The sequence below is a fragment of the Mytilus californianus genome, unplaced genomic scaffold (genome assembly GCF_021869535.1).
Source record: "Mytilus californianus isolate M0D057914Y unplaced genomic scaffold, xbMytCali1.0.p SCAF_11, whole genome shotgun sequence".
Classification (NCBI taxonomy): Eukaryota; Metazoa; Mollusca; class Bivalvia; order Mytilida; family Mytilidae; genus Mytilus; species Mytilus californianus.
Genome location: NW_026262593.1, coordinates 51,325,513 through 51,343,227, shown reverse-complemented (window position 1 = coordinate 51,343,227; position 17,715 = coordinate 51,325,513). Strand labels below are relative to the sequence as shown.

The following is a 17,715-nucleotide window of genomic DNA, read 5'->3' as shown; positions in this document are numbered from 1 at the left end:
AAAAAACGCATTAACATAAATCTTTATAAAAAAACATTCTAGTTTAAGTGCATATAGTATATCTTTATTTGGTGAACATTAAGTACACTTTATTTATCATGCATACAATGTGTTCATGTAAGAGTGCTTTTACTACGCAATATTAAATATGATAAATAATTCTAATGGACATAACTCTTTGAAAAATAGTTGAGGGGCACTGAATTAAACAGAATCGAAATTGTCTGGAACAATGCTGATCTAAACATTGAATATAAATGTCTGGCTAGTATTGTACATGTGAAAGTCTGCTTTATGCTTAAAAGATTGAACGGATAGACACCATGTATTTCTTTGTCACCTACAAAGTGTTGTGTCGGGAAAAATTGTACCCGTAAACATGCTTCACAGTTTGCAATGTCAAGTAATGTGTACGCATACACTGATACACGTTTTTAGCAATCTGTGGAATTGCTATATTTTTCGCCAATATTTTATCAACTTATATTAAAGGTTTGTATTAGCAATTTCTCGGAAAAGTTTAAAAAATATTGCCTATTTTCCAAAGAGTTATGCCCCTTGGAAATATTAATTTTATGGAAAATTGCACTGTTACAGTGCACTCATGTGTACAGTTCTTGTCACATTTTTATGAAAATTATATCAACAAATTATATCAGCAATTTTGAAAATCAGTGTCAATCAACTATTTCTGAAAGAGTTATGCTTCTTTAAAATATTAATAGTTGGCAAAAATTGCATTGCATGCACCCTAAAACCTACATTCCTGTAAGGTATTTGTAAAGAGTTTACAGAACAAAACATTTTTATAATATTCAGTTATTGCACTTTGACCGTTAAGTATGTCCATCATGGGGGACTTAGGAACTTTGTTCTTTAATTAAGATTTAATTGAAGTCTTATGATATGAATTCAAGTAAGACAGAACAAGGAATAACACAATTTTACAGTATTATTGAATGCACTTAAAGTTGCAATAAGAGATATCTGATGATTTTTTGTAGCCTGTTTATACAGAAACATTCATGGTCCCTTTCAAGTTGATGGGACTGGCCATTGGTAGGGATGGCGGTAACATAAACAAATCCAGAAAAATTAAAGGAGTGTTGTCTGTTAGAAATAAGAAAAAGCCAGATGGATACAGATTTACAGTAATTGGTGAGGTAAAGAACCAGATTTGTATTTCAATATTTAGTATAATCCAAAACGTCTTGGCCTATGGAACACTTGACTTGTAAAGTATTAATTTAGGCTCAATTTGTTTTTCTTAACATAATTGGGAAATATCAGATTTAATTACAATTTATTGAGTCCCCTGATAGACATAGGGATGCAAATCCAGTAAAAAGGGGAAGGATAAATAATGCATGGCATCTCAGCTACTTAATGGTATAAAAGTAATTGCTTAAATAAACTTATTTAAATTTTCTCACTTATTACAAGTAGACATTTATATCGAGTAAAAAGAAAAATTATAAGGCCTATTCGTTCACCTTGACTTTTGTTATCTGTTCCTCAGATACTATAAGCAACAGATCAACTATATTTGTTGTATGAAATTTTTAAAAGGTGTACTTGTCTGTCTGGCAGGGTTCATCTAACCTTCAACATTACATTGTTCTTATTGGACAAAGTAAAGTTTTTAAGTTTGATATAATTTTTTAAGATATTTTAGCAAAAGGCTAACGCACGTCGGCGTATCAAACTATAAGCCTGGTACCTTTGATAACTATTTACACCACTGGGTCGATGCCACTAGGGTATCAATAGCCCAGTAGTCAGCTCTTCGGTGTAAACATGAACATCAAGTATGTGGTCATTTTTGTCGAGCCTTCGACTTTTGTCGAAAAAGCGAGACATAGCGATCCTACATTCCGTCGGCGTCGTCGTCGGCGGCGTCCACAAATATTCACTCTGTGGTTAAAGTTTTTGAAATTTTAATAACTTTCTTAAACTATCCTGGATTTCTACCAAACTTGGAAAGAAGCTTGTTTATGATCATAAGATAATATTCAAAAGTAAATTTTGTAAAAAAAAAATTCCAATTTTTCCGTATTTTACTTATAAATGGACTTAGTTTTTCTGCCAAGAAACATAACATTCACTCTGTGGTTAAAGTTTTTGAAATTTTAATAACTTTCTTAAACTATCCTGGATTTCTACCAAACTTGGACAGAAGCTTGTTTATGATCATAAGATAATATTCAAAAGTAAATTTTGTAAAAAAAAAAAATCCATTTTTTCCGTATTTTACTAATAAATGGACTTAGTTTTTCTGCCAAGAAACATTACATTCACTCTGTGGTTAAAGTTTTTGAAATATTAATAACTTTCTTAAACTATCCTGGATTTCTACCAAACTTGGAAAGAAGCTTGTTTATGATCAAAAGATAGTATCCAGAAGTAAATTTTGTAAAAAAAAAAATCCATTTTTTCTGTATTTTACTTATAAATGGACTTAGTTTTTCTGCCATGAAACATTACATTCACTCTGTGGTTAAAGTTTTTGAAATTTTAATAACTTTCTTAAACTATCCTGGATTTCTACCAAACTTGGAAAGAACCTTGTTTATGATCAAAAGATAGTATCCAGAAGTAAATTTTGTAAAAAAGTAAAAAATAAATTCCATTTTTTCCGTATTTTACTTGTAAATGGACTTAGTTTTTCTTCCAGTTAACATTACATACAGTCTGCACTTTAAGTTTTTAAAACATTTATTAGATTGATAAACTATCCTGGATTTTTACCAAACTTGGACAGAAGCTACTTACAATCAAAAGATAGTATAGAGAGGAATATTTTTGTCGAGCCTTCGACTTTTGTCGAAAAAGCGAGACATAGCGATCCTACATTCCGTCGGTTAAAGTTTTTGAAATTTTAATAACTTTCTTAAACCATCCTGGATTTGTACCAAACTTGGACAGAAGCTTGTTTATGATCATAAGATAGTATCCAGAAGTAAATTTGTAAAAATAAAATTCCATTTTTTCCGTATTTTACTTATAAATGGACTTAGTTTTTCTGCCAGTTAACATTACATTCACTCTGTGGTTAAAGTTTTTGAAATTTTAATAACTTTCTTAAACTATCCTGGATTTCTACTAAACTTGGAAAGAAGCTTGTTTATGATCATAAGATAGTATCCAGAAGTAAATTTTGTAAAAAACAAATTCCATTTTTTCCGTATTTTACTTATAAATGGACTTAGTTTTTCTGCCAGGAAACATTACATTCACTCTGTGGTTAAAGTTTTTGAAATTTTAATAACTTTCTTTAACTATCCTGGATTTCTACCAAACTTGGAAAGAAGCTTGTTTATGATTATAAGATAGTATCCAGAAGTAAATTTTGTAAAAAAAAAATTCCATTTTTTCCGTATTTTACTTATAAATGGACTTAGTTTTTCTGCCAGTTAACATTACATTCACTCTGTGGTTAAAGTTTTTGAAATTTTAACAACTTTCTTAAACTATCCTGGATTTGTACCAAACTTGGACAGAAGCTTGTTTATGATTAAAAGCTAGTATTTTGAAGGAAATTTTGTTAAAATTTTGTTCCATTTTTTCTGTATTTTACTTATAAATGGACTTAGTTTTTCTTCCAGTTAACATTACATACAGTCTGCAGTTTAAGTTTTTAAAACATTTATTAGATTCATAAACTATCCTGGATTTTTAACAAACTTGGACAGAAGCTACTTACAATCAAAAGATAGAATAGAGAGGAATATTTTTATTAAATTTTGTTCCTCATTTTTGTTGAGCCTGCGATTAACAGCAAAAGTAGGCTAGACACTGGGTTCCGCGGAACCCTTACGAATTTTTATAAATTTACTGTTTACAAAAGCATGAATCATTCGAAAAATTGCGGATTTTCTTATCCCAGGCATAGATTACCTTAGCCGTATTTAGCACAACTTTTTGGAATTATGGGTCCTCAATGCTCTTCAACTTTGTGCTTGTTTGGTTTCCTAACTAATTAGATCTGAGCGTCACTGGTGAGTCTTATGTAGACGAAACGCGCGTCGGCGTATGAAATTATAATCCTGGTACCTTTGATAACTATAACTACATTTTCTGTATACGTTTGATTGATAGGTGTACATGTTTGTCTGGTTGTAGGGTTCATCTGACCTCCATTCCATTTTCATTGGTCATTGTTTTCCTTTATGGTCTGTTTCTAAGAAACTTTAAGCAATATGTACACTATTATAGAATATAGAATGATTGTTAGGTGTATATAAGGTCGCTCTGTCTGAGCTACACCCTATCTTCATGCTTCTTTGTTCGCTAGTTAAGTTTTCTTTCATAAAAAAATTGATGAAATCAAACAAAAGTTAAATTTGGACCCTTTGTACCAATTTGATAACGGTGCTCAAAATCCCATATCTAAATACATTTTGTACATAAAATAGACCGTTAGTTTTCCCCTTTGAATTGTTTTGCATTTGTCATTTTGGGACCTTTTTTTGCTGACAATGCAATATGGGTTGAGCTCATTGTTGAAGAGGGACGAAAGATTCCAGAGGGACAGTCAAACTCATAGATCGACAATAAACTGACAATGCCATGGCTAAAAAAGAAACAGACAAACAGACAAATAATAGTACACAAGACACAACATAGAAAACTAAAGACTAAGCAACACGAATCCCACCAAACACTGGGGGTGATCTCAGGTGCTCCGGAAGGGTAAGCGGATCTTGCTCCACATGTGGCACCCGTCGTGTTGCTCATGTTTTTACAAACCCGGTAAAAAGTCTAATTCGGTAGGTCACATTCGTGAAGGCTATACGCTGACCTTTAGTTGTAAATTTCTATGTACATTGCTCTCTTGTTAAAAATTGTCTCATTGGCAATCATACCACATCTTCTTATATTCATATTAGAATAGATTTGGTATAACAAAAAACTCCATATATTTAATTATTTTTTTTCAATCAAACAAAATTTAGTTTTAAACCCCGATTTGGATCAGCTTCAACCAAAGGATTCGAGTGCACTCGCATGAGCGGGGTTCGAACTCACAGCCTCAGTGTTGACTGGCTAGCGATTTCAGTAGTAGAAATACTTAGACCACTTGGCCACCGATGCCCTATGCATCAATAGAAACGTCGTTTATGGTGTGAACACTTGTGCATAAATATATATAGTGACCACTAAAGTGATCATTAAAAAAATTTTCTCACCAAATTGTCTGTCATATATGATTGATCACTTTATTAAGATAATTCTAGGAACAATTTCAGAAATAATAATGATTTTTATGCTGTTAGTCTTTTTTTTAGTCACATAAGGCAGTAAATGAAGCTAGATGTCTATTGGAAATCAAGCAAAAGGCTTACACAATGCCTAAACATTTAGCAGGTAATGAATAATAAGTGACTGTTCAAAATGTGATTCTGACGCTTAAAGTTATTTCATTAATATGGAGTGTATAGAGATTTTTGCTAACTATTCCAATTAGGGGTGTATTATCCCGATTTTCACGTCTAATCCCGATTTCCTAGATCATAAAACTTTACCAAAAAACCAGTACACAATTTTTGCTTGAAACACCAAATCCGGATCCAGTATTGATTTCTGATCTGAGTCTGAATTAAATTCTAAATGTTTTTGACAGCAATAAGTTTTGAGTGTGTTGGTGGTCATGATGTCTGAATGAGAGTTTATAGCTCTTTTCTTTTTGTATGCCCTTGCCATGGTATAAGTCACCCTTGCTCATTCGTCCCATTCTTCTGTCCGTCACGTACATACCCGAAATGACCACAAAAAAAAAAAAGAAAAGCATATCAAGTACGAAATTCGGTGGCGTCATTTTTACTGTTCATTAGTAATGCCCCTTTTTATTCAAAAAAATAGATGATCTTTTCGTTGATGTTCTCTAACTTTAGTTGATGCCTCAATCAAATGTTATAAAACTTAAAAACAATGCGTATTACCACATAACAAGGACCAGGTCCGAATTTGGGTGGCATCACTTTTTCTGTTCATGAGTTATGTCCCTTTATAGACACAAAAATTGATGAGTTTTTAGTTTCCGTTCTCTAACTTTAGTTAATGCCCCAATCAAATGTTATAAAACTTATACACAATGCTTATTACCACAAATTAAGTACCAGGTTCGAAATTGGGTGGCGTCAATTTTACTATTCATGAGTTGTGCCCCTTTATAAACATAAAAAATAATGAATTTTCATTTTAGTTCTTTAACTTTAGTGTGCTTTAACCAAATGTTATAAAATCACTCGAAGACTACCAGATTTGTGGTCATTGTTGTCTTAATGTCCAGTAGGTTACGAAATATCTCGCAAATTTTAATGTTGCAATATACTGTTATATTATCTATTTAATATATGTATTTATCTGTCCTTTATGTGTTCTTGCGTTTATTTGTACTGTATTCCTGTCACATATTGTTGTCATTTAAGCGGCATAATTTTCATAATTGCGATATAAGCAGGAGGTTTGGCTACCCAAAAAACCATGTTCAACCCACCTTTTTTTTCTTAAAATGTCCTCTACCAGGAGTACGACAATTGTTATTATATAGTCCGTTTCTATGTACGCTGGCGTTTGTTTTTGTTGCAGTTCAGTGTTTCTGCTGTTCAGTTGTTTTTCCCTTCGTGTGACTGATGTGTTTCCCTTGGTTTTAGCTTGTGACCCAGATATGTTATTTTTAGCTTAATCGATTGATGACTATTGATTGTATAGCGGTATACTACTGTTGCCTTTACTAAAAATCAAGTCCATCTATTGACTTCTTTTAAACTGAGTTTTACTGTGCGTATTGCTATGTGTTTCTTTATTCTACATTGGCTAGAGGTATAGGGGGAGGGTTGAGATCTCACAAAACATGTTTAACCCCGCCGCATCTTTGCGCCTGTCCCAAGTCAGGAGCCTCTGGCCTTTGTTAGTCTTGAATGTTTTATAATTTTAGTTCATTTGTGTGTTTTGGAGTTTAGTGTGACGTCCATTTTCACTGAACTAGTACACAATTTTATTTAGGGGCCAGCTGAGGACTACCTCCGGGTGCGGGATTTTCTGACTGCGTTGAAGACCCATTGGTGGACTTCGGCTGTTGTCTGCTCTTTGGTCGGGTTGTTGTCTCTGAAATATTCCCCATTTCCATTCTCAATTTTATTATTTGTAGCTGCTAGACTGTCTTTTTTCCCTATTATTTAAACACTCACGCATCTAAATATAATGCTATATTGTATATCAGAAATCTTTCCTAAGATTTTAAAATCTCCTTGCGTACAATTTCTACACAGGTTATAGATCTGAGTTAAGAAATCAGTTAATCAAACATCGATATGGTTATTCAAATATGAATTTATGAAAATCTTTAATTGGTTTTGCTCACCCAATATTTTTATGCAAAGACTGTACAGTTTTTGATGGATATTTCAAATTAATACTTTCTCTCGTTCATGTTCACATTATGCAACTGAGTTAATAGGGATGATCCCCTGTCACTTAACAAAAAAGGTTTATACAGTAGAACAACAATAAGAGATGGTTATTATTATTACAAACCTCTGTAATTTATATTTCGAACTATAAATTGTTTTGTGGATTAATTATGAATTTTTCAAATGAAGTGAATTCACTTATTTTGAAAAAAATCATGACAACATTTTACTTATTGAAGATTTCAGTTTATGATTTAGATCTTTCAAGTACAGATATATATTAACTGCATTATGTGTTATAAAATAAAATGTTCCAACCCTTGTTTTTTTTGTTTTTTTTTTTTGATAATCCAGTAATAATGAGCAAACAAAATTTTACCAAAACAAACAAAAACTTTACATATTGCAGACGCTTTGAAAAAACCTCAAACTTATAAGAAAATTAATTTTAGTTTTATCTTATTTTAGGTCGAGTAATTGGAAAATTTGGAAATGTAATCAAGGAAGTGATAGATAAGCCCTTAGTGAAGAAAACTGAAACACAAAATGAAAAGGAAAATGCTGTAAGATTATAAATTGTCATCCATAGTATTAAGGTGCTCCTGCTAAATTTAAAAGAGGGGCGAAAGATACCTTTTTTTTGGCTGACAATACAATATGGGTTGAGCTCATTGTTGAAGAGGGGCGAAAGATACAAGAGGGACAGTCAAACTCATAGATCGAAAATAAACTGACTACGCCATGGGCATGATGGCTAAAAAGGAAAAAGACAAACAGACAAATAATAGTACACAAGACAATCAAGTCCATCTATTGACTTCTTTTTAACTGAGTTTTACTGTGCGTATTGCTATGTGTTTCTTTATTCTACATAGGCTAGAGGCATAGGGGAGGGTTGAGATTTCACAAAACATGTTTAACCCCGCCGCATCTTTGCGCCTGAACCAAGTCAGGAGCCTCTGTCTAAACATAGAAAACTAAAGACTAAGCAACACGAACCCCACTTAAACAGGTGGAAGTGTGGAAGTTATTACAGTTTGTCTCATTGGTTTCACGATGTCATGTTCACCTCTAGAGAGGAGGTTGTGGTGAAGTACCCTTGTTGAATAAAACCAAATACGTTGATAGTTGATGCTTCGTCGATAAGCACAGAGCAATGAGAAGGAATAGTTGATGGCTTTAACTCAGAATAATGTTTCTGGATGAGGTGACATATCTTCATCTAGACTGCTACCATATGAACTAGCACTAATGTAATATTTTCCATCACAAATTAAACTTTAACCCATTATCATCATCTCACTACAGTTTTCTATAGAATACCCAATTCCTTATGGCTATAACCTGTTGTTCCTTTAAAACTACTTACGATCGAGGAGCAACAAGTGGCCTATGGTTTAAGAACAACTGAGCCGAAATGTTAAGCTATTGTTATATTCATCACCTGTTTTACTGTATATTTTTCTGTCCACATCTGCCTTTAATTTGTACAAACACATTCATCTTTATACTGACTTGGCTATTTTTCAATTCATTCAAACTTCGCAACAATCATCATACAGGTAACTAGAAGAACATGCCTGACATGACTAAATAAAGAACAAAGGTAAACCGAAAGTTTTGAGATTGTTGAGATTCAACTATCGGTACTGCTTATTTACAGCAAAAATTTTCTACTGCTTATTGGAGTTTTTGTAAACAGCAAAAATGATAACATGGGGCATAGTGGTTTTTAACGACCTTGGCTACCAATGAGTGTCAAACACCGTTGGAATGAGAAAATATTGATATTGCTGAAATTTTCAAATAACATTTATATGTGCTCAAACATATCAAACGAATGGAAAACAACTGTCATATTCCTTGCTCGGTACAGGCATATCCGTATGTAGAAAATGTTGGATTAACCATGGTTTTATGGCTAACTAAACCTTTCACTTGTATGACAGTCGCATAAAATTCCATTATATTGACAACAATTGTGTGAACAAATAAGCCATTAACAATATCGTTTACAAAGATTGATTTGGTAATGAACATGGGGAGAGGAAAACCTCATTTAATTTGGTTAAAGGTCATATTTAGGCCTTGAAAAAATAAAATGTCTTTTATACCTTAATAAAACATCAAGGTATATAGGAGATAGAATTCTGTGATCACTAGATTTAAAGGTGCATAATTTTAAGGCAGTTGTCTTTTGAACCGTATGAACAAATTTTACTAAACTTAGTTTTTTTTTTTTAAATTGTCCAGAGACAAATTTGAAATTGGTGTATTTTCCCATGTATTTCTAATGTCACATTATGCTCATGTTATTACATAACAGTAAGAGTCCATTTTTCAATGATGTCCTTTCGCTTTTTCGTCTACGTGGTTATAAAGAATTTATTGATTTTGATATCAAAATCTTCAAGGGTAAGGTGACTTACATCTAAAAACAGACTTAACTGTACAACAGTTTGGTTTCAGGAGGTTTTCTGTTAAATATGTTTGAATCTTGGGTGTTACGATATCCCAGGAGATGCAGAAAAATGATAATGATTTTAAGGTCAATAGGTAAAAAGTTAAATATTTGGCAGCAATTGCTAACCTGAAACTAGAACACAAAATATTGTTAGTATTTTGGTTATATCTTTTGATACATTCATGTATGTCCTTATTGATATGGAGGTCAACATGTCAAAGGTCAAGGTCAAGGTCATAGTAACTAAAGATAGACAAAAATGTATACATGAAAGTGGTTTCCGAATAGTTTATCAAATACTTTATATGGGAATTCAACCTACTTGGCCATATATTAGTCACCTATAATGAGTAGAAAAATACTATGAGGTCACTATGTCTAAGTTCAAGGCCATGATTACAAAAAATGGACCAAAATTGATGTAGAAAAGTTGTTTCCTGAATCAATTTTTTTTCCCTTGATTTCAAACTTTCTTGCATTGAATATATGGAGACATTTAATGAGAAGAAGTTCCCTTGTTAGTTTTGAGCTTATTATGTCTTAAGCTAAGGTCATTGCTATTAACAGTATTTTATTAATTTAACGATTAAAATTCATTTTAGGACTGTAAATCAAATACTTCATATATTGGATATCAAACTTTACATGGGGATATGTGAAGAAAATCCCTTTTGATTTTGAAGCCACCATTATCTAAAAATAATGGTCTTAGAAACTAAATTCAGTCCAAAATTTATGCTGAAAAATTGTTTATGGATGCTAAATCAAATATTTCATATGTCTGATCGCAACCTTTTTAAGGATATGTAATACCATATGCTAAGAGAAAGATCCCTATTGATTTTGAAGTCATGAGTTCTAAGGTCAGGGTCAACTTGTTACTAAAATTAGATTTTTAACCCACAATAATCCTGTGAGATATTACACCTCAACATGCTAAAGGTGAATAGATAAAGAGGATGCCAGCAAGTCGTTTTGAGCTATCTCCCTTCATATTGGTGTTCCATCTGTGGGGAAAAACCATCCAACACTACTGCATAATAAACTGTATATTTTTGAAACAAACTCAAAGTTTGCTTTGAGGTCCTCTTTTAAAGCTTTTTATGTTTCATCCATAATTCTGCATCAAGAATTCTAGTAGCTTTTGTGTTAAGACACTTAAGGCATTATTTAACATTCAAATATAAATATTTATGTGATTTCAGTGTATCAACAAAAGAATTCAAAGACGTTACGAATTTAATGCAAACAAAAAGAAATTGTTAACTTATGGTGGTGGAGGAAAGTCTTTTAAAGGAAAGTATAATGTGCATAGACGTAAAAAACCATCTGGCTCAAAAACTCCAGATGAGGATTACTTTGTGTTTTTTCTCGAAAACAAAATGTTTAGGAGAATAGATTATGATGAAAAACAAAAACAAAAACAGCGTGCTCTTCAAAAGTTAAGTAGATGTAATTTAAAAATGCAGCATCAGGATCAAAGAAAATTGAGTAAGCGAGAACTTGCTATTGGCTTGCGACTGCACATTGGTGACAATATTCACTCGGTTACTTCTTTCACAGAGAATAAACAATGTAAAGATCAACAGAAGTGTTCTAAACAGAAAATGGTAGACGCAAAAGCAAATATTTACGTTATTGAAACAGATCATGGACATATTAACCTCACAAAAGCAAGATTTTTTGACAATTGTCTTGGTAAATATATTGAGGCAGCCATTAAAAATAAAGGTTTGAATGGAGCTTTGAAGGTTGCTTCTTGGACAGACTGTTATGATGACAGAGGAACTGGCATTAGCTTGGAATCTCCTGAATTCTTAAATAAGAAAAAACGATGTAAAAATCAACAAAAATGTTCTAAAAAGAAAAAGGTAAAAGCAAAAGTAAAAAATAAAATTATTGAAACAAATCAAAGAAAAACAAATCTCACAAAAGCAAGATTTCAGGATATTTCTCGTGGTAAATATATTGAGGCAGCCAGAGCGTTGAAGGTTGTTACGTCGACAGATTGTGATGAAGACAGAGGAACTTGGATTAGCTTAGATTCAAATGAGAAAGCAGAAATTAGTTTCGAAACATGCATAGAAAATGAAAGCAAAAGAGAAAATGAACAATTTTGGTTATGTCCTCAACAGATAAAAGACACATGGGAAGAGTGGGTTTCTGATGATGAGTCTAGTATAAGTTCAGAATTAGAGCTGTTTAAAAATGGTGAAACCGAGGCAACAAGTAATTGTGTATCCAATAGTTTAACTAACCAATTATTAGCAGTTCATGATGAAACAAAGACTTTGGTTGCATATAAAGTTGGTGGTATAATAGAAGTTAACACTTCAGATGTTGAAAACTAGTTATCATCAGTTGAGGATAATGCAGAGGCTTTGTACAAAAGTAGTTAATATAACACTGTCAAAACATCGTTTACATTGAATGCTTATTGTTACTTATATATTTGATTGTTGTCCTCTATTTGTTGAAGATGAAGAAAAAAATCGTTTACATTGAATGCCTATTGTTGCTCATATATTTGATTTTATCCCTCTATATATTGAAGATGAAGATTTTAAACAAGTTACAAAACAACCTGATCTGTTGACAAACTTTAACTTGTAAATAATTTATAGTTTAAAAAATTTAAAGATTTAAATGTATATATAGTTGTTATTTGTTTTTTGTTTTTTGTTTTTTGTTTTTTGTTTTTGTTTCGTTTTTTTGTAATGATAGTGTTATGTTAGGGAGCAACCATTGAACTTCAAAAGGGAGGGATATGGTTGTTTGTCCGATATTTGTTTTTACCTTCAAAATTTACCACTATAAAGTATGGGGAAAATCTCAATTCAGAATATACTTTTAAGAAAAATCCATAACACCTCTCCCTGAGGATAAATGGTTGTTCCCTTATGGAATGGGTTTTGATGAGTATCGGTGATTAAGAAAATTATTGTTAAATTATTCTTGTTAAAAATATTCATTGCATTTAGTAGTTGTTTAAAAGTTGTTCATGTTATGATGTTAGTTGTATGTAACATAGTCTATCATTTTTAGCTCACCTGGCCCAAAGGGCAGAGCGAGCTATTCTCATCATTCGTCGTCGTCGTCCGTCGTCGTTAACTTTTTACCTTTTGAACTTCTTCTAGAGAACCACTGAATGGAATGAAACCAAACATGGCATGAATGTTCCTTATGTGGTGCTGACCAAGTGTTGTTACATTGAAGCCGACCCCTAATCAAAGATGGCCGCCAGTAGGGGACTTAGTTCAACATAGGATCCTTTGGGAAATACATACAAATATATTCTTTTAGAGAACCACTGAAAAGAATGAAACCAAACATGACATGAATATTCTTTATGAGGTGCTGAGCAAGTGTTGTTCCTTTGAAGCCGATCCATCATCCAAGATGGCCACTAGCGGGAGACTTAGTTTAACATAGGACCTTATAGGAAATACATACAAATGTCTTCTTTAAGAGAACCACTGAATGGAATGAAACCAAACATGGCATGAATGTGTCTTATAAGGTGCTGAGCAAGTGTTGTTACTTTGAAGCCGGTCCTTCGTCCTAGATGGCCGCCATTGGGGACTTAGTTTAACATAGGACCCTAAATGAAAAACATGTATTAATCTTTTTTTAGGGGAACCACTGAATGGAATGAAACCAAACATTGCAAAAATGTTCCCTATGAGGTGCTGATGAAGTGTTGCTACTTTGTTGCTGTTCAAGGTGGCCAACAGGAGTTTCATTAAATTACGGGGCCAATATTAAACCAAATTTAGCCTCAATCATTATTTGGGTATCTGTTATGATTTTTAGCTATTTTTACATGATTTCCAAAACCAAAGTAGTGTCAGGTGAGTGGCACAGGCTTTTGAGAGCCTCTAGTTGGTTATTGGTGATATTTTGATTTGTTAAAGATTTAAATAAATATATTGAAAAAAAAAAGTTATTTAAGAATTTTGGTATTTTCTTGAATGTCGTCTATTGCTGAAACACATTATGTGAACTAAACATGAATATGAGTACTAGTTTAGTCTAGTCAATTTAGTGAACAACCTGCAGCTAATTGCAACACAATTTTTTTCTCTGAAAATCATGTCTGTTACTATCTATGAACAACACACTAAAAATATGCGAAAATATATTTTGTGGAAACAGGTGTAATTAATCAAACTTTTTGGTAGTAAAAGTACGGTTATCTGAGTTGCTTCCCCTTATTTGGCAAAGTTGAAAAAATAAAATTATACAAATGTTCTGCATATTTTTAAAACAGCTGTAATTATATGATATAATACATATTCTTTTTTTCAATTTAAAAGAATATTGCAAGTGAATCATGTGACTCTCTCAAAATTTGTATATCTTAATAAAGATATAGACCGATTGTCGTGTACTCAATCCAAGAGATATAGAATCCAATAATTTATCTCTTAGAAGCATTGGAATGTTACGTGTTTAGTGATTCAAATGTTAGATATTTTCCAAAGGTGAATTTCAAGCTCCTGGAAGCAAAAAGGTACTCACGTAATTATCGACGATCTCAGTACTGACAGATCAAGTAAAACGTTTGCTTTGTTTATTGTTTTAACATAAATCATGCCATTGGGTTTCTCGTTTGAATTGTTGTATATTTTGAAATGCCTGCACCCTTTAAAGCTTAATATATACGTAATACAAGTTGTTTTTTGTTGAAGGCCGCACGATGAGCTATAGTTTTTTTACATCCACACCCAAATCGTTGTTATTTCTTGGTGGAAAGTTTTCTTATTGGCAATCATACAACATCTCCTTATTCCTTTAAAGTGGGAAGATTTAACAATAAATTATGATTTGACTGTCAATCGATCAAACACACTACCAAGAGATCACTGATAGAGTTTAGTTGACCTTAAAAGCTAAACATTTATATTAGGTCGGCATGAGATGTATTTTCATTGAAATGTTTGTTTAGTTTAAATAAAATGACTGGAATACAGGTCAGCATTCGCGAAGCAGGAAACAACGTCTTTAACACTGATATTTCTATAGTAGAGCATATCTATGAATAAAACGAGATATGAAGTTTTTAAGGTCAATGTGACACGACTCAAATGAAACTAACACATCGACAGTCATAATTTCAGATAAGACATGGCTATCTAAACTCTTTTTAAATTCACCCACAGACACTACAAATGTTAATTCATTTGCAGATGGTATTGATCTTTTTCAAAGTTCTTGGATAGGCTTAAGCAGATTAGCATTTATTAAATTAAATCAATGAGATATCTCAGAAAGGAACTTGGTAATGCTTTACTTTATATATGTATTGGCCATGAAATTTTCATAAAACAGACAACCTTTGTTAGTCCTTTGTCATTATCATTTGCATAATGTGTCACACAACCACATTCAGGTTTACATGGTACACACATAAAGCGCTGTTGCTATTAACACTCCCTCCAGGAGGTGACCCCATCAATTCATTTAACAATTATATATGCAGACTGAGACTACTGATTGTATGAATTCTCCGACAATAAATATCTAGCAAATTCCCTGAACCACTATTTGACATTTTCAGTCCACCATGGGAAACATCAGAACTGCCTATTGATTCTTATAAAAAAAAGACACACTATAACTATTAACTCTTTCAGCAATTAACATGACAAAATAAAAGTCAGCAACCAAACTGATTTAAAGTTATTTTTGAACCATTATTATACATTTAATTTTGCTAATTATACCTACACGTAAAATTACTAATTCAAACTGAGTATTACTGTGGGTTTTGTTGTGTTTATGTTTATTCTACATTGTCTATATGAATAGGGGAAGGGTTCAGATCTAACAAACATGTTTAACCCCGTCAATTTTTTGCGCCTGTCTCAAGTTAGAAATCGCTCACCTTTGTTAGTGTTGCTTTTAGAGTCTTTCTCTCTAAAATATATTCAACCAAAATTATTCAAATAATGATATTAATAACTATATGTCTTCACAAAATAAATATAAAATAATATGTTCTTTTTTTTTCTTTAAAGGTCACATTGGAAAAATTTAACCATTAACAGTTGTATTTTTTTCTAATACTGCTGAATAACTAATGTGGATATCGCGATGTTCTTAACACGACAACTCGTACATAATTGTTCATCGTCTCAGTTCTTGAATAAAAAATCGTATAAAACATACTAAAACACATGGTCTACAATGGTTAAAACCATCTTGAACATTCCCCAGAATTCGCCCATGACATATTTTCTTTATAGTCTTCACGGAACAATGAATATCTAGATGTGACAATTTTAAGTACACTTACACTTGGACACCTAGTTGTTTCATGCTATGGTTTAATACGAACGAACCATGTGTTTAGTCTCAGGTTACAGTTCTTTTATTTAGTAGATTTGTTCATTTTCTGTTATGAATTACAAGTCATATCTTAGCTTTATTTATTCCAAACAAAACATCACTTGCCATGTAGCGCACACGTCAATTGCTTAATCATTTGTTTTCGTTTTCCACTAACATTTGTCTGATTGACCTGTTAAATATTTAAATGAAACAATAAAGTATATCTAAATATAACAATTTTTTGTACACTTCACTGATACCTAGTTGTTTCATGTTATGTATGGTAAAGCGACCGGACGGACCTAGGGCGAACGGACCCGATACCATGTGTAGTCGCAGGGTACAGTACTTAACATCAATTGCTTCATCACATGTTTTCTTTTTCCGCTACCACTGATTCGATTTAGGTTATGTTTGTGTTTCAGATCAGGTGGATATAATCAGGCAAATTCCAGACGTTCTGTACTGGTGGGAACTTAAGTTACATCTTTTCATAAAATATTTAATTAGACAAGAGTGCACACACTGAAATGTCTCGCCTGCTTACTGGTCTTTAATTTTTGTTGATAGTTCTAAATATAAAGCTTTACTACAAGTATCACATTATAAACTTATTAATAACATGATCGAAGTAAATGAGGTCATGGTCAGATAAACCGAACCGGATATACAAGTTCACTCTACAATCCTTCCAAACACCAAATATAATTGACCTATTGCATATAGTTTCTTGCATGATTTGTTAATTAGTTGTTAGTAGCTTTGCACTAGCTGTTAGTAACTGCGAGTACTCTCAGATCTGTACTTAGTGTCTTTTTGTTGTCGTCCACTCTGTGTAGTATTTCTATTTGTATCCATCTGATGAGTTAAGCCTTTTACAATTGGTTTTTATAGTTCGTTCTTATGTTGTACTGTTACACCACTGTCCCAGGTTAGGGGAAGGGTTGGGAGTCCGCTAACATGTTTAACCCCGCCACATTCGGTATGTATGTGCCTGTCCCATGTCAGGAGCCTGTAATTCAGTGGCTGTCTTTTGTTGATGTGTTACATATTTGTTTTTGCTTCGTTTTTGGTACATTAATTAGGCCGTTACCCTTACCGAAAAATAAGCCTTGTGGCAAACATTTGCCGCAAGTTTGCAGCAAACATTTGCTGCAAACTTGCCGCAACCACTTTACCATGCAAATGAAGGTTGCGGCAAGCTTGCTGCAAACATAATTATGCAAATTAGATTTGCCGCAAACTTGCCGCAACTGTTTGCTGCAAACTTGCGGCAATTGTTTTCTGCAAACTTGCGGCAAACTTGCAGGAACTACACATATACCAATGTCATGTGTGTAGACACATTCAATTTATTTCTTTCAAATTACACATCAAAATTTTAAAAAAGAACTTCCTGCCTGTATACAAACACTGTCATTGAAAGAATTCTTGCACACTTATGAGATTATAGGAAATGCATACATGCATTTCATTTTTGAAAAAGGGAGCGGGGGTCATTCT

At 32.7% G+C, this 17,715-nt stretch overlaps 1 protein-coding gene across 5 annotated transcripts in view; it reads left to right on the top strand.

The window, feature by feature from the left end:
* Window positions 1-17,715, top strand: part of LOC127720274 (uncharacterized) — an 89,157-nt gene that overhangs the window by 33,634 nt on the left and 37,808 nt on the right. Inside the window, exons 2-5 of one of the 5 annotated variants that reach the window (XM_052226775.1) lie at window positions 1,005-1,163; window positions 5,289-5,367; window positions 7,884-7,978; window positions 11,085-12,855. The exons of 3 other annotated variants lie outside the window; for them this stretch is intronic. In XM_052226775.1, coding sequence (XP_052082735.1) covers window positions 1,005-1,163; window positions 5,289-5,367; window positions 7,884-7,978; window positions 11,085-12,230 — 1,479 coding nt within the window. In that variant the 3' untranslated portion in view covers window positions 12,231-12,855. Of the gene's footprint in view, window positions 1-1,004; window positions 1,164-5,288; window positions 5,368-7,883; window positions 7,979-11,084; window positions 12,856-17,715 lie in introns of those variants that run through there. One more of the 5 variants, XM_052226780.1, reaches the window with a different exon arrangement.